The 15,356-nt window shown below is 40.4% G+C and overlaps 1 protein-coding gene and 1 long non-coding RNA gene across 4 annotated transcripts in view; one reads left to right on the plus strand and one right to left on the minus strand.

Annotated features, from left to right (window-relative positions):
* Window positions 1-2,109, plus strand: part of LOC103399902 (alanine aminotransferase 2-like) — a 4,010-nt gene extending 1,901 nt beyond the window's left edge. The window contains exons 5-11 of one of the 2 annotated variants that reach the window (XM_025064178.1): window positions 55-298; window positions 566-645; window positions 741-877; window positions 966-1,140; window positions 1,237-1,382; window positions 1,628-1,740; window positions 1,872-2,013. In XM_025064178.1, the coding sequence (XP_024919946.1) occupies window positions 55-298; window positions 566-645; window positions 741-877; window positions 966-1,140; window positions 1,237-1,382; window positions 1,628-1,694 (849 nt within the window). In that variant the 3' untranslated portion in view covers window positions 1,695-1,740; window positions 1,872-2,013. Of the gene's footprint in view, window positions 1-54; window positions 299-565; window positions 646-740; window positions 878-965; window positions 1,141-1,236; window positions 1,393-1,627; window positions 1,741-1,871 lie in introns of both variants that reach the window. The other variant, XM_008338542.2, reaches the window with a different exon arrangement.
* Window positions 1,266-15,356, minus strand: part of LOC112488382 (uncharacterized) — a 26,865-nt gene continuing 12,774 nt past the window's right edge. The window contains exon 3 of one of the 2 annotated variants that reach the window (XR_003052381.1): window positions 1,266-1,404. This is a non-coding gene — a long non-coding RNA (uncharacterized LOC112488382). Of the gene's footprint in view, window positions 1,405-3,282; window positions 4,381-15,356 lie in introns of those variants that run through there. The other variant, XR_003052380.1, reaches the window with a different exon arrangement.

Consider the following 15,356-nt stretch of genomic DNA (forward strand, 5'->3'; position numbering starts at 1 on the left):
CCCTTTTTGTTTTCTTTTTTTTTCCCTTTTTTTTTTTTTTTTTTGTGATTTCAGGTGTTTCTGAAGCTCTTGGCCAGAGGTAAAGGAAAAACTCATACAGGTGTGTTGACCCCCGTGCCCTGTCCGTCCACACTGCCGGTGCTGCTGGATGATGTAGATGTGAAAATGATGCCCTACCAGCTGAATGAAGAGCGGGGCTGGGCTGTAGACGTGGACGAGCTGCAGCGAGCTCTTACGGCAGCCAGAGGGCACTGTGAGCCAAGAGCCATTTACATTAGCAACCCGGGAAACCCTACAGGTAAAAAACAATAAGAAAAACTTTAGTTAAAACAACACACAACACATAAACCTGTATACCTGTAGATATACATACATTAGTACTTACGTATACATATATACAAACATATTTTGAGGGGCAATGGTGCATGTAGAAAGTTTGTATTATTTCTTTGGTATAACATGTTAAACAATGACAAATGTGTTTATGTTTGGTGATAAATACAATGAGTCTCTCTAGTGTTCAGACCACAGACAGAGTCATTTAAAAATCATGATTGTTTTTTAGGTCATGTGCAGAACAGAAAATCAATAGAGGAGGTGATTCAGTTTGCTGCAGATCACAAACTCCTTATTTTGGCTAATGAGGTGAATGAAAGCTAGTGTCAATCAGACAGAACTAAAGTAACAAACCCATTTCCAAACACCAGTGAACTTCTTCCTGTCTTTGTACTGCTCTGCAGGTAGACCAGGACTGTGTGTACGGACCAGACGCTGAGTTTATTTCCTATAAGAAAGTCCTGTTGGAGATGGATCAGGAGTTGGCAGAGTCAGTGCAGCTGGTGTCATTTCAGTCTGTGTCCAGCAGCTTCCTGGGAGAGTGAGTGAGCAGTAGTTTTAAACTACTGCATATCTGTCTGTACTGTTCTGTATCGTATGAGTTTTTAACCTGTGCCTCTATGTTCCAGGGGTGGTCTGAGGGCAGGCTACATGGAGACCATCAACATAGACCCAGAGGTGATCCATTATATTGAGATCTTGCTGTGCTTTGACATCAGTACTCCAGTGACGGGTCAGCTGGCCCTGGATCTGATGGTCAACCCACCGAAACCTGGAGACCAGTCCTATGACACGTACATACAGGTGACTGGACAGACACGCAGGGCGGCGTAGAACCAACGACTGTGTTCTATGGGTACTGACCAGGTGTTTGTTTTGTTTTATTCCCGTGTCTCCCAGGAGGTTCTCCTACACAGAACCACACTGACCCAGAATGCTCAGCGGGTGGTGCAGGCGTTGAATGTTCTACCAGGAATGAGTTGTCAGCCATCAATGGGAGGAGTTTATCTGTATCCCAGTCTGCGTTTACCTCCGGATTTCATGAAGTACGCAGAGGTCAGCAGAAATCTAGGCAGAGAAGAGAATTTACTGTTTATTTTGGGATCCAGTTGTGGGCCAGATTTGATGGTTCAGTGGGTCTGATTTTTGAGCCACCAATTGATAATCACTGGTGTAGAATAAATAAAAACCCAAACAAATACAATTAGTAAAACTATAAGAGAGGAAATGGAAATTATATATATTGGTTATATTTGTTTTATACTTTGTATTTCTGTTGTATGTCCTGTAGGTGTCAAAGTTGGAGGCAGATGTTCTGTACTGTCAGATGTTACTGCAGGAAGAGGGTGTGCTGCTAGGACCAGGCTGGACTTGTGGCGGCGCATCTCACCAACATCATATAAGGTGGATTCTGCCATTTGGCACAAACAAAACCCAAAAAATCCAACAACAACAAGAAAAAACTAAATAAACAACAAAAAAAAAAACTAAAAACAAAAACAATTCCTAACCATTTTGCATGTCTCTGCCCTCAGGCTGTGCGTCATTGTTCCTGTGGAGACTCTGGAGGAGGTTCTGTCTCGAATCAGTGCTTTCCAGCTCCGCCTCATGGGCAGATTTTCAAACCCTGTCGTAGATGTAACAAAGGAAGACCGCGTGTTTCAATACAAAACTGGCAAAGTTATCAAACGTGAAGGAGGCTTGGTTAATGGTTCAAGCGTGGTGGTTTGACATTTCTGTGAAGGAAGGACTCTGAGGTTCCAACGCAGGCAACGGGAGGTAAAAATGTCAAGTAGAAAGTAGAGCAACGGTCGACGCAGGCGCCAGCATTTAGCTCCACGCTTTGTTCTTTAGGAACTATCGGACAACACTAGTTATTTTAATTTAGTGAGTCTCCAAAACAAAATATGTTAACAAAAAAAGTTTAATTATAGATTTTAAGATATAAATAACATTTAATTAAGATTTTAAGATAAAGAGTCTTCAAATTGTAATTTTACATCAGAACAGTAACATAAAGTACTGACCACAAGATGCCAGTGTTTCCCAGCTGGTGAAAGGACATTAAACTACATACTGATTTAAGACCCACAGGTTTTCAACGGTAAAATAATGTGTTAAATATGAGAAAATGATGAAAAATAATTAAAACATACATATATAAGTGTTAGTCAAAAGGTTTTAAGAAAACAAATCTTTTCTCATTAACACAAAAATATATGTCAGTACTTTCAGTTACACTGAGGCTTCGGTTTTTCACATGCTTTGAAATTATTCCACCCTAGTTGCTCTTGAGGGAGAGAGAAAGTTTAGGGCCAGGTCCAACCCCTTCATCCCCCCGGCAGCTCAGGGTGCTCCACTGCAGGAGGATGGGTAAACCACAGCCTCTGACAGAAATGCAGAATCAGCAGCTTTGACAGGAGCAGGAGACTTATGATGCTAATGCACACACACACACACAGAGCCCACTAACACAGAGAGGTGGGGGGGGTGGGGCTTTAAAAAAAAATCCTTCACTTTCTGTTCACTGACACAGAAGTGTGACCCTGGGTGATTCAAATCAAACTGAATAGATTTAAGAGGCCTTTGGTTTGGGCCACTGTCAACGCTGGATTGTTTATATTTGCATTCATTAACATGTGATTTGTTCCCATGTGCAAATACTGCTTTTCTTTCCAGTGGAACAGAAATGCAGCTTTTAAAAATAAATAGGCTTCAATCTAATGAATAATGCATCGAAAGAAGATTCATATTAACATGACATTTTAGAAATGTGGCTCTGCTGAGCTGTAACTGGAGGTCTCTCAGTCTATGAACGCATGCCAGGTTAATGGGACACTTTGGGACAAAGACCACAGGTATAAATGTGAGTGTCCAGATTGTAACCCCGCCCTCACCCTGTGACTGATTGGCTAATGCCCCTCATGTGACCCTGACTACTTTTTAAATTTTTTTTTTAATTTTACAAATGTACAGTGTACAAACAATGAAACAAAAATCTAAGTATTTTTTTTTTGTTAAATTATGAATGCAAGGCCAAAATCGGGCTCCGGGGCCAATCCAGGTCCACGGTCAGCTATATGTTATGGTCTGAGGTCTGCAGAAACCACAACACGTTTTACATATACATCAATTAAAACCCACAGATATCTGTGTGCAGAAGCCTTTGTGTTAAACTTGATCAATCGTCTACAGAAAGAGTGATTTTGTGTTCTTGTGTAAAAACCTGCGGAGCAAAACCAGACATTAAAGCTGTACTGTACATCCGGGGCTAATATTGTATTATAGAAGACGGCACGTTGGCGTTGCATTCATTAAAATAGTCCATGATCTCCGTTGCGGTCGGACTATGACAATGCATCTGCCAAAAGGAAATGTGATTACGTCCCTGCGTCTCTTGTTTCGTCTTAAGGTCTGCACTTTGTATTTCTTTAAATATGAGACATGTTCATTAGAGACCCTAATGTAATCAAGCTGTTTTATTGAATTTAACTCCAGGAAATCAGCAGATACATTTGTAAAATAAACATTATTTACATTTTCCTTTTGATTTATTTGATGTAAATCTAATTTACTTGCAATTTTGTTCAGCTCTTTAAAAAGCAGGACAACATTAGCTGCATTCACGTTACGCAGTTTTTTACATGTGTGTTATAAATCCCACAGTGACCTTCTTGATTTGTAAAGTTCACGTGGTGGAGATGATGCTGCTCCTGTAACTCAGTCATCATTTGGATGTGGCTATTCATTTTTCCTCTGCTGCTCTTCTCTGCTTTTCACAAATGCAATTAGACACTGGTGTTAATCCAATCCCCCCTGTTTGTTTGGCCATCTGCCTGCTGACCTGCCTGTCTGTCTGCATTTCCACTGCACTCCTGACAGCCCGGCAGGAGACCCCGGCACGGCTCGCTGTTGACGCCGCGAACAAACAGGAGGCGACACGTGAACACGGGAGTAAGACATCGGCAGGCAGGAGGTGTGTGCAGGAGCAGCTGTCAGAAAGAGGAGACGTGATGTGTTGATGTTGATGTTCATCCAGGACACCTGAGGGAACAGGCGGCGTCTTTTCATTCTCATCAGCTCTCTGCTGCATCTGTCTTTTCAGAGCATTGTCATCTCTCTCTCACTCTCCCAGTGGCCTAAAGAGGAGTTTTCTTCTAATGTGCTCTAATGGTTTTCTCACTTTTTCATTAGGTTGAGACTTGTGACTTTTTAAAATTATTTATCAATAACGTGAGAATGGAAGGGAATTCAATCTTTGCCTTGGCCTTACATCAAGAGGATCACTGGTTCAAGACGCAGTGGTTTCATGATTCGATTTTATCACAATTCATTCTAACAAAGGGAGCTCCAGAAAAATTACATCCAATTAGCCTTTATTTATAAGAACTCTGTAAGAAACCCATCACCAATTGAAATAGTCTGTGAACCTCATCAACTGAAATTGTTCTCTTGAATAACAGAACAGAAAAAAAAGTCACATTTCTGTTTCAACACCTGAATTTCACTTAGACCAGTGTTTCCCAACCTTTTTTGAGCCACAGCACATTGAACATCAGGAAAAAACAAAAATCTCACAGAAAGCACATGTCGTTAAATAAAATAATTTGACCTCATAATTGACTAAATACTCAGCCTGTTTAATTGAAGACAACACTGACATACTGGCAGGAATTGAAGAAAGAGACTCACAAAGATCTTCAGCTCTAATTATCTTTTTAGTTTTCATAGCCATCTGCTGCCACCTAGCAGAAGAGTAATTGATAGTTCTGCCTTCCATGCTTTGACGAGCAAAGAAAAATTTTATGCAATAAATAAATAACAGTTTTCAGGCCAATTAAGTGAAATTGGATCATTTTCTACGGCACACTGGCCCACCATCACTGACTGAGGCTACGTACGGACCTAACTTTGGTTCAATTGCGGGTCACACCAGAACAAGAATGGGGAGAGAGATGAGAAAGATCAGAAAAATATATATAAATATAAAATTTGGTGAAACTATTTTTTTTTTTTATTCTGGGGCTGAATTGTAGCATTCCTGTTGCATTTTTGAACCTGTGTCTAAGGCTAGAAAAATGATTAAAGTTCAACCTTTCAGAACATTGTTAAATGTGTTTTCCTGCACAGTAAAGTAACACAAAATGTGATAATTTCACAAAGAGGAAAGAAAATGTAATCAACTTGGCAAATAAATGTCTTATATAAAACCCACTATGAAAAAACAATCAATGCTGGAAAGAAAATCACCTTTTTTCCCCTTCACTCCTGTAGATGAGTCACCTCCTCTCTGTTTCAATAATTGTTTCATAAAATGCCAAAACCTACGCACTACGTGTGTTTTCAGAGGTTTAACTGCCCGGCGGAGGTGGTTGGTTTTAATACAGCCGCGCTGAAGGAGCATTTTGTCTGGGGAGGATACTTATGTGGAGCTGAGTGGCGAGCAGAGCTCACAGCTTCTGCAAAGTGATGCTTGACACAATGGGTTGCCATGGATACCTCCTGAGAGGACTTCACTCTGTCACACCAACATGTTATTGCAATCAGGCACATTCAGGGAATACTTATTATGTGTGTTCTGAGTCACACACACACACACACACACACACACACACACACACACACAGAGTATATTGGCCGCAGCCACTGTGTGTTGAATGCCAACAGCAGGGGGTGGAAGGTGTTGCCTGTGGGGCTGAAAGGTGCCAGCTGTCATGTGCCAAGGGGGAAGGTTGATGGGTTGACGGGGCTTTGGCAGGTACAACAGCCCCTGCAGGCCTTGTAGGGGCAGGGGACAGTGAGAGCAGGCAACCTGGAAGGCTGGGGGGTCAGGGGTCAGACAGTCAGCATGTTGCCCTAAAGCCTGAGGGGATGAAAAATGTCAGGGGAAAGCAGGGAAACACTGCCACAGATGGCCACAGTGTGGAACTGGGAATCTTTGTTCAGTTTCCAGGAAATATAATTTGTATATTTATATTTGTATATTTGAAATATTTTTGTTTCATGAATTATGAGCAGAAAGAGAAGCTGTTAAGGAAAGTGTATATATTTATATATGGGCTGTAAAAATACATTCAATATATTTGCGAAATTATTCGTCCAAAATTTTTCAACTCATCTTTTAATGAGGATCCAATAAATTGGATCCAAATGAATAATAATTAATTAAAATTACAAATTAATCACTATTAATTATAATTAATCTACAGCAGAGACAAGCTTTAATTTTAGCCTTTTTCTGAGCTAACGTATTTTCTTGCTTTATATTTTATTTAGTTTTTGGAAATTTTTCCATAATTCGCTGTAATATAGACATATATGTCTATATTACAGCGTATATAATATATACAGATATTCTTAATCTATAGAACTGGACTTATTTTGAACTTTAACACAAATCTCCACAAGGGGTAAAAAGGGTCATAGAGTCGGAGGGAAGTTGTTCTCCACCAGTGTGTCCATCTAGGGTGTGATTCTCACGGTTGCTCCTCTGTGTGTCTCCCCTCCTCAGTGAAATGGTGTCTCTTATTAGTAATGTCTCCCTGGGGACGTGTTAAGCTTCACATATTTCCACCTCATTTACTCTGTCGGCCCGTGGGGCGGCAGACATGCTGCGACTGCTCACTGTCTTCTGGTGGTGTGATTGTTTTTTATGAGAAACTGCAGTTGTAGATCTCTGTCACTGTGCATCACCGACGAGAGATACTGTATACACATATACAAAGTGTTGATGATGGCGGCGTTACCATCTGTAGGTGCTCAGTGCAGGACGTATGCTCATGACACTAATGGGGGAAACGGCGGTGGTTGCTTGGTAGTTAGCTGTGTACTGTGTACTCACAGCAACTGCAATACTGCAGTGATATATTTTATATTGAGATGCGCTCTTATGTAGTATCTTTGCTCTTCTTCGATAACTTGTTCTTAACTTGTTAGGAAAAAAGTCTAATTAGCTGAATTAACTTAGTTTCCATGGTGATGGGTGAACGTTGATCTCGTGGTGCATGGTGAAAAAGGAAAAAGGGAAAAGGTTTACGTACTATCAGTGGTCATTTCAGAGCAGATATTCACAGCCAAAGGCTCTATTCTACTTAAACTCTCTATGCAGATGAAAACATAATTTATTCACATCTTAAGAAAAAAAACATATATAAGTCACTCAGGAGTCGAAGTCGCACCACTGCCCTCTAGTGACTTTCAGTGTGAAAATAACAAACGTGTACATTTTCAGTGGTACAGGAGTACCAGATACTGGTACACTAGCCCAGAGTGCCCTCTAGCGAAATAGATAAAATAACAAATGTGAAAGTATATATTTTAATGTATAAGTCGCAATTGAGTAAAAGTCACAAACCCAGTCAAAAGAATGGAAAGAAGTGCGAACGGAAATTACTAATAAAAAAAAGAAATTCTAAACTACAGTGGATCCCGAGGTGCTTCCCGCAATACGCAACTATTGGAAGATTTTGTTCGTGATACGAGAAAATATCTAGTTACAACTGCTCAATCCAGGACTGGCATCCATTCAGTTATAAGGCATGGGGAAGCTGCAGCTCTGATGCCAAAACAGCTGCGAAGTTTGTCACAAACTTTTTAGTGTTTGATAAAATAAAATATACAAATATATATATATATATAATACTTCTTCTATACTTAGTGGACACTCTGTGGCGCTGTCTCACTCATTGTCCCTCGCTGGGTTATTTTACCCATTTTCATAACAATAATGTTATTCTATTCTATTTCAAAAATGTTTTCTTAATTATTATTATTTTATATTATCAATATATTTGTTTCCATCTATGTTTTATGATGTGAAGATAGAGGTGAATTTTAATTTAATTAATTAATAGTATAATTTATTTCTGTGGGGCTTAATTGGTTTTTAATTATTTTTTAATGGGGAATCTGCAAAGGAAACAAGAGTTCTGTTGTGGAACAGATTAAAGTTGTATCTCGAGCGTCCACTCTAAATCAATTCTGGAAGAAATTCTTGCCTGGTTTTCTGTCCTCATTTGTGAGGAGTGTTTGTGTGAAAGTGCTGACTTATTTCCTTCACTCGTCTCAGATCAAGCACTTTGGGGAAGTCACTGCTGAAATGAGCTGAGACCTTTCCATATGGTTGCTCTGCAGGATCCCTGAGCTGCAGCTGGCATGATGCAGCATTATCTCCCTGACTTTTAAACAGCATCATTTAATACAATGGTGAACCACAGAAGTCTGACCTTTGTGCGGTGTTTTAATTAGAGCTCCCACAGGAACCATTTGGTCTGCAGCCACACAACTAATGTAACCGATCGTGTTTTTTTTTTTTTTTTAAAAGTGCCTGTGTGACTCATCACTGAAGAAAGTAGGCTCATCAAACAAATATTGCATAATAAAACATTTTAAATGCAATGACCGCACAGTTTGTGAATTATTTAAAAATATGTTGAACTCATTTAACTCACAGTACAAAAGCTTTCATTTTACTGAATTTAAATTATTTAAATTATTAATTATTTAAAATAAAGCCCAGTCTGGTTTACGACATCTAAATTCAGTCTTTTTATGCTCCTGGACAAAAGGTTTAAAATGGTACAGCCCCCTTTTCCCATTGACAGATCAATGGTTTGCATTCAGTGGCACGCTGAACGATGAACCTTGTTTGTTCAGGGACTCTGACCCTGAATAAAGAGGCACAAATACAAAGAGGGAAACACAATATATCTGCAGAGGTGAAAACTGTTTCTGGAAACCTTCATATTCAGAACAACACGGACAGACTCCAAGCCGCAAACAGTGGGCTGTGGCCCTCTGGTGGTACTAACGGCCCTCCATTCCCATCATGACTCAGGTAAATACAACCTCCAGGACCGGACTGATTCACTGTGACGATTCTGGACTCAGGTATTGAGCCATTAGAAGCAAAACAGAACAGTCAACTATAACTGAAGACTCGTCTTCACTGACTGTCAGTCCAGTTCATACTTCTACACTTCTTGGAATGAACTGATGTGAATGACAGAAAACCTTCACGGATGAGGATCATGAATTCTGTCCACATTATACAGAAATCTCATTTTCAGACACAACATTCAGGTCCTCGTCCCACAGTGGTCAGCTGATGCTTGGGTTGTTGTCAAACACCCCTCTGCCCCCACATCTCTCTCTGATTACTGTCCATTTCCTCCACCTGTGTTTTGGTCACATCAACTCAGTGGTAAACTGTGGTTGTGTGTTTTTCCAGATTTAATCTTGAAGTCAACATTTTGCTCTAAATATTTAACTTGGCCACCGAGCAGAATGGATGTTGGTGTTTTTCAGTAAATATTGTGGCAGTAATGTGCTTTACTATGCTATGCATGGATGAAATACTGTAGTCTGGTCATTGTGTGCAAACTGGACAGGCTTTAGGTACGAGGCAGGAGCTGCAGTAGATTTAAATCAGAATGTGAATCAATATAAACTAAGAATACATTTAGTTTTATTTTAAATATCAGAACATTTTTATTCCTAAAACAGTAATCTGATGTCAGGGTAGGGATTCCCAAGTGTGGGATTTTAAGTGGGATTTTTCCACACTAGAAATGTGTAAAATTGACATTTTAATTCATTAATAATGTCTATGCACATATACTGTATACTGTATGTGTGTTCTGGTCATTTGAACATGGTTAAATATGCTGCCCATTTGGTTTTCCCTTTTTTCTTCTTTTCTTTCGGTAATTGGCAAACCGATATTATCAGCCCGATATTAGCATATTATGTTATATCTGTAAGAATTATTATTGTTTTTTCCTCTGATAACGGAGGAAAAAACCCGATAACGCAATGCCTAGGTTTTTCCAAATGATGTGTGCCCTAAAACTAATTTTGGGGAATAACGGCTGTATATGAAAGTGAAAGTAACTAGATGGCAGCATCTTTAGCTATCGGAATCGGAAATTAAGTGTTAAAACAATATCGGCATATTGGATTTCGGCAAGAAGTTAATATCAAACATCCCTAATTGAAACTACACATGTTAAACTGACAATTACTGACTATGGTGCTGCCATTATTTGGCCGCCATCACTGTTGATGAAGCTGGTAAACATGTCATATAATGCTAATTATCCTGCAAGCTGCAAGATGGGATAATTGTTCCTCTGTGATAAATGCTGTTAATTTCCAGTTCATTCTATTGTGAATGAATGGTTATTTAAACAAATGGCGATGTGTCGAGCTGTAAACGCAGCACAACTCCTCCACACACGGTATGTGTGGGTCGACACCTAAGTCTGACTCAGTGTTTGCTGCTGTGGCTGCGGATGTAAATTCTTGCTGATGTCATCAATTCAAATTATTCCTCAGGTTTTCTCATCTCTGAGCAGCAGCAGCGGCAGCAGCAGCAGCTTGTGGATTTTTTTTCCCCACTGCATTACGTCATCATCACTGCAGTGAGTCCATCTGCTCAGCTTCAGGGGAGACGGCGTCTAATCCAAATTTTAGAGTGGGATTATGTAACCCTCGCTGGGGCAAATGTAGGTGGAATTTCAATGAGCCTCATTTCAGCTGGATTCTCCTTGTTTTTTTTAACTCTTCAGTGTGATGTCATTCCACAGCAAAACCTCCTCCTCCACTTCCTCTTCCTCATTTTCCTCCAACCTCCTCCTGTGTTTACTACTCACGCTTCGTCTTCCCCCTTTCCTCGCCTCTTCCTTTGCCCTTCCCAGAAAGCAGCGTGTTCCACAGGCTCCAGTGTGTGATGAGAATTTCAACATCAGTGTCACCGACCAGACTCCTGGGATGGAGCTTCACTTCCCTTTTCCCTGATAAACTGCAATCACACTCACACAGGTAATCTGGTTACACGCAGCAGATGTGGCAGTTAAATAAAATCTAGGATTATTGTAGGCCAGCTGCAGAAGCAGCAAATATGTGACTGAAATTTCAGTCCTACTGCTGGTGCTGCTGCTGCTGCTGCCATGGGAACAAAGACCTAAACTGAATTGCTTTGTGCTTACGGGATTATAAAACCTTGAAGGCAAGCGGTTGGTGTTTAAAGGCGGTTCAATAAGAGGTGCAGCTCAGAAATGTCCTCTCTCCTCTTCGAGTGGAGCCGAATCTCAGCGGGGCTGGTGTGTCAGTCGGCCTTGCAGCGCCGACAGGACTGCAGAGACTCGAACAGTCAGAGCAGCGCCAACGTCAGCACTCGACGGCTCTGCAGCCCTGGGCTGAAGAGACTCATGATCGTCAGGAGAAAGGGATGATGGAGCAGTGGTTCAGTTACTCATTTTCATCGGGGCGTGAAATGAACAAGAGTGAGAAATGAGCCCCTCAACATCAGCACCGCTGTTCTCAAGGGATGAATCATTGATCATGGCTTAAAGAGGTTTGTATGTGTCCGTGTGTGTGTGTGCCAAATATAGAGCCTAAACCATATCCGTACATACCACAAAGTGGGCATGTGTTTATTTAGAACACATTTTATGGTCCACTGAAGGTCCCCATATTCCCTTCACACTATGATGAGCAGATCTCATAGAAACCACATGGATCGTGGAGATGACACCACATGCTTCCACTGTTAAACTAAAGCATCGACATATATCCCATCTGTGCCCCTACTCTACAGTCATTATGTAGAAAATTCTGTATGTTTTTAGAGAGTTAACAAATGCTAACCCAACATGAGAAACTGAGCAGTGCAAAAAAATGGTGGGGGCGATGTTATGTAGTACATGCATCCACAAAGGAACAAAGAAGAAGAAGAAAACATGAGTCTGACATTATGAAGTGTGTATTTTCATATGAAACAAACAGGGCGGCGCTGTTGGAAACCCCCAATGTGTTTCAACAAAAACCTGGACAGCACACCAACACATCTGTGGTTTAGTGTCTGCTTGTTCCTGTCATATCAGCTTTCTGTCTCTGCCCTGTTTACGCCGTCGCTTAAGTGGGCTTCATGTCTACCCTCCATGTTAGCAGCCGCGGGTCTTTGATCTATGACTGTCAGCGTTGGCAGACGGCGTGGCCAATTTAATTAGTCAAACAATTCCAGAGAAAGTGACACCAGGTGCCTGGTTCAGGGGAGATACCGCTGCTTCACTGAGGAGTCCAACAGACATGAACCACCTGTGACTGAAGACGCCGAGGCCTCGGTACAAATGAACAGGTTCACGTTAGTTACCGTAGGTTTTCTGACGTGAAACAATGAAAGTACAGATAATTAGCTTCATCAGCTCTTTCATCGTTCAATAGATTTATGCATCTAGACAGAAAAAAAATCTGAAATGAAAACTTGTATGTTGATTATAATAAATACTTTTAGTGTCATCTTTACTGCTTAATCCTTATAACTCCTAGCAGGGAGGTTTGGGGTAACGCTCTCAAACAGAGAAGGCTAACTGTAGCACAGCAAATAGCTGAATTAGCTTCTCCAGCTCGGTCACAAGTAGCATGAACTCTGTCGTTGTTTGAATGGTTACAGAGGGGGCGGGGCTGACCATATCATCTCCCCCTGCTCTGTAGCCATGGTGACACAAGTGCCAGAGGTCTCAAACATCTCCACTCTGGGACCTGTATAGGGGGAGCGTGGAGTTAACCAAATATATATGGTACTTCACACAATCTTCTAAGTGATGTTTTGGGAGAGCGTTTATTCACTGTAATTATAATTATTAGACTGTTTTACACAGGAGCAGCAGCGTTGGTTGAATTGTGAGGGAATCGGAGGTAGGCCTCATACACAGCGAGGTTTGAGACTGTGGATTCAAAGCCAGAATAATACAGAGCTCATACTTGGTGTGTGTCCGAAGATTTGTCCACATGACGGTGAGTGTTTTTTAAAACTGTTGTTCCTTCCTCTTCATTTATCTCACCCTGACTAAGTGTCTCACCCCTTAAACCCAGCGACCCGTTGAATCGCTGCGCTCCTCTCGGTCTGTTGCACATTTAATTCAACAGAAAAGGCTCCATAACAACAATGTAACAAATCACCGGAAACCAAGTTACGGAGACGAAAAAGGATTAAATCATCTTTCGGTTGAAAATAGACTGTAAGTGTTCGGCACAGTCCATTATCCTGATGAGATTACAGCAGAGTCAATACCAGACTGAAACTGCAGCCCTTCAGTCTGGCAGACCTGTTACTGAGAGCATTCCAGTGAAGGCATAGTTTTGGAAGGCATTTAGTGCATGGCTATTATTTGGTTTAAAGTTTTCTCCATAATGACTGTGAAGACGTTGGAAAATGTATTTTTCCAGAATCAGGAATAGTAATTTGTCAGGAGTCTTTGTTTTTTTTTGCCCATCCTATGAGGTTATTAAAAAAAATTAAAATTAAAATGCAACAATTTGAGGAGCTGTATGTTCATGTATTAATAACAATTAACTAAACACTGAAGTTGACACAAAGAAACAATTGTGAAAATTGCCAAAAAATGTTAGCAAATAATATAAAAAAAGCCTAAATATATATCTAAAAATAGTAGAAAAGATACATTAAATATATATGTATATTCACCTAATATATAAATATATATATATATATATATATATATATATACTGTATAACAGAATAACAGATATAACAGAAGCCTGTGGGCTGTGATTATTTTATGTAACTCTCATGTCAAACATTTATGAAATAAATAAATGAAAATAAAAAAACAAAATTAAAAAATAAAATTAAATAACAACATTCAAATAACTAGCTGAGAAGCTGAATAAGCTAAATTAAAAATAAACAGGAAGCAGCAGCTGCTTAAATGTAGAAAACCAAGCAGCAAATGTGTTCAATCAAGCCAAACAACACACACACAAAAGGCCGTCCTCTCCACTCCTCCGCCCACTTGTAGGGCTCCTTCTCACCCATTGTAACCAGAGGAGGGGGTGATGAATCTGTGTCCTGATCTTACTCTCCTCTGCCCCCAGATTGATTTTTATGAAGCGGAGCAGGATAATGAGATCACAGCGTGAATTTTTTCGGGGACAGGATGAAGACACAGAATCTGCATCTCAAATGAAACGTTGGCCCACTCACCCCCTCACCCACTCACCCCCCTAGGACCAACCCTTTCCCCCTTAGAGAATGAACTGAGGGAAACAACAAGGTCTCGCAACAGAGAGAGAAAAAAGCTGAAAGACACATTGAGACGAGTCCAGAGGAAAAACCCACCAAATTCCCTCATTAAATGGTTAGGTTTGGACTTTCTGTGGGAAAAAAGAACAGACGAAAACCAGGCGAGATATCAAAACATCGGCATCAATCCACATAGGAAATGTAACAACACAAATTTCAGATAACATCATTTTGAGATGTGCAGTATTTTTCAGCAGTGGCAGTCTGGAAATAGACCTGCAGCCATTTCCTCTGGATGTGTGGCAGAGGAGGCTAGACATCACAATAACAGTGATTACATCTGGATAAAGACGGTAATTTTATTTCAACAGGCAGGAGTGTGTACTGTATGTGTGTGTGTGTGTCGCACAAGCTCCAAATGTGTGACCATGATTTTTTGATACAAGAACAAAGCGAACGATTCAACCAATTGTATTGTCACAAAATCCTTTTTAATTCTTCGGTGGTTGAACTGCAGAAAGTCTCTTTTTTATCCCTTAATGGGGAAATTTACATTGTGAATTTACCAACGCAGGCTGCCACAGGAGGCGCTATTAAGTAATGCACTCTTCTTTCAAGGCAGGCGTGCTAACCGCTACACTACAGAACCAGAAGAACACGTTTTAAATGTATGGACAATAACTAAAGTTAGCTGGAAGACATGATGACCACATGATGGTTGATTGTTTTTACTGCTGTGGTATCAAAGTTATGGCTCGTGGACCGGTTCACACACACCAGCAGTGGCACTGTGTGTTACATATGGGCCCATTGTCAAATCTTTCCATGGACATCAAAATTGCAGCGCCCCCTGCATACCATGCTAGGTATTTAACTACAATGATGGTTAAATACATACATTGCATTTGTCATATAAAAGGGCATTTTTAATTTATTATATTATATTATTTTAAAAATATAAATAGCAGAGACC

This window comes from Cynoglossus semilaevis, chromosome 2 (assembly GCF_000523025.1).
Source record: "Cynoglossus semilaevis isolate Cse_v1.0 chromosome 2, Cse_v1.0, whole genome shotgun sequence".
In the NCBI taxonomy this organism is placed as follows: domain Eukaryota; kingdom Metazoa; phylum Chordata; class Actinopteri; order Pleuronectiformes; family Cynoglossidae; genus Cynoglossus; species Cynoglossus semilaevis.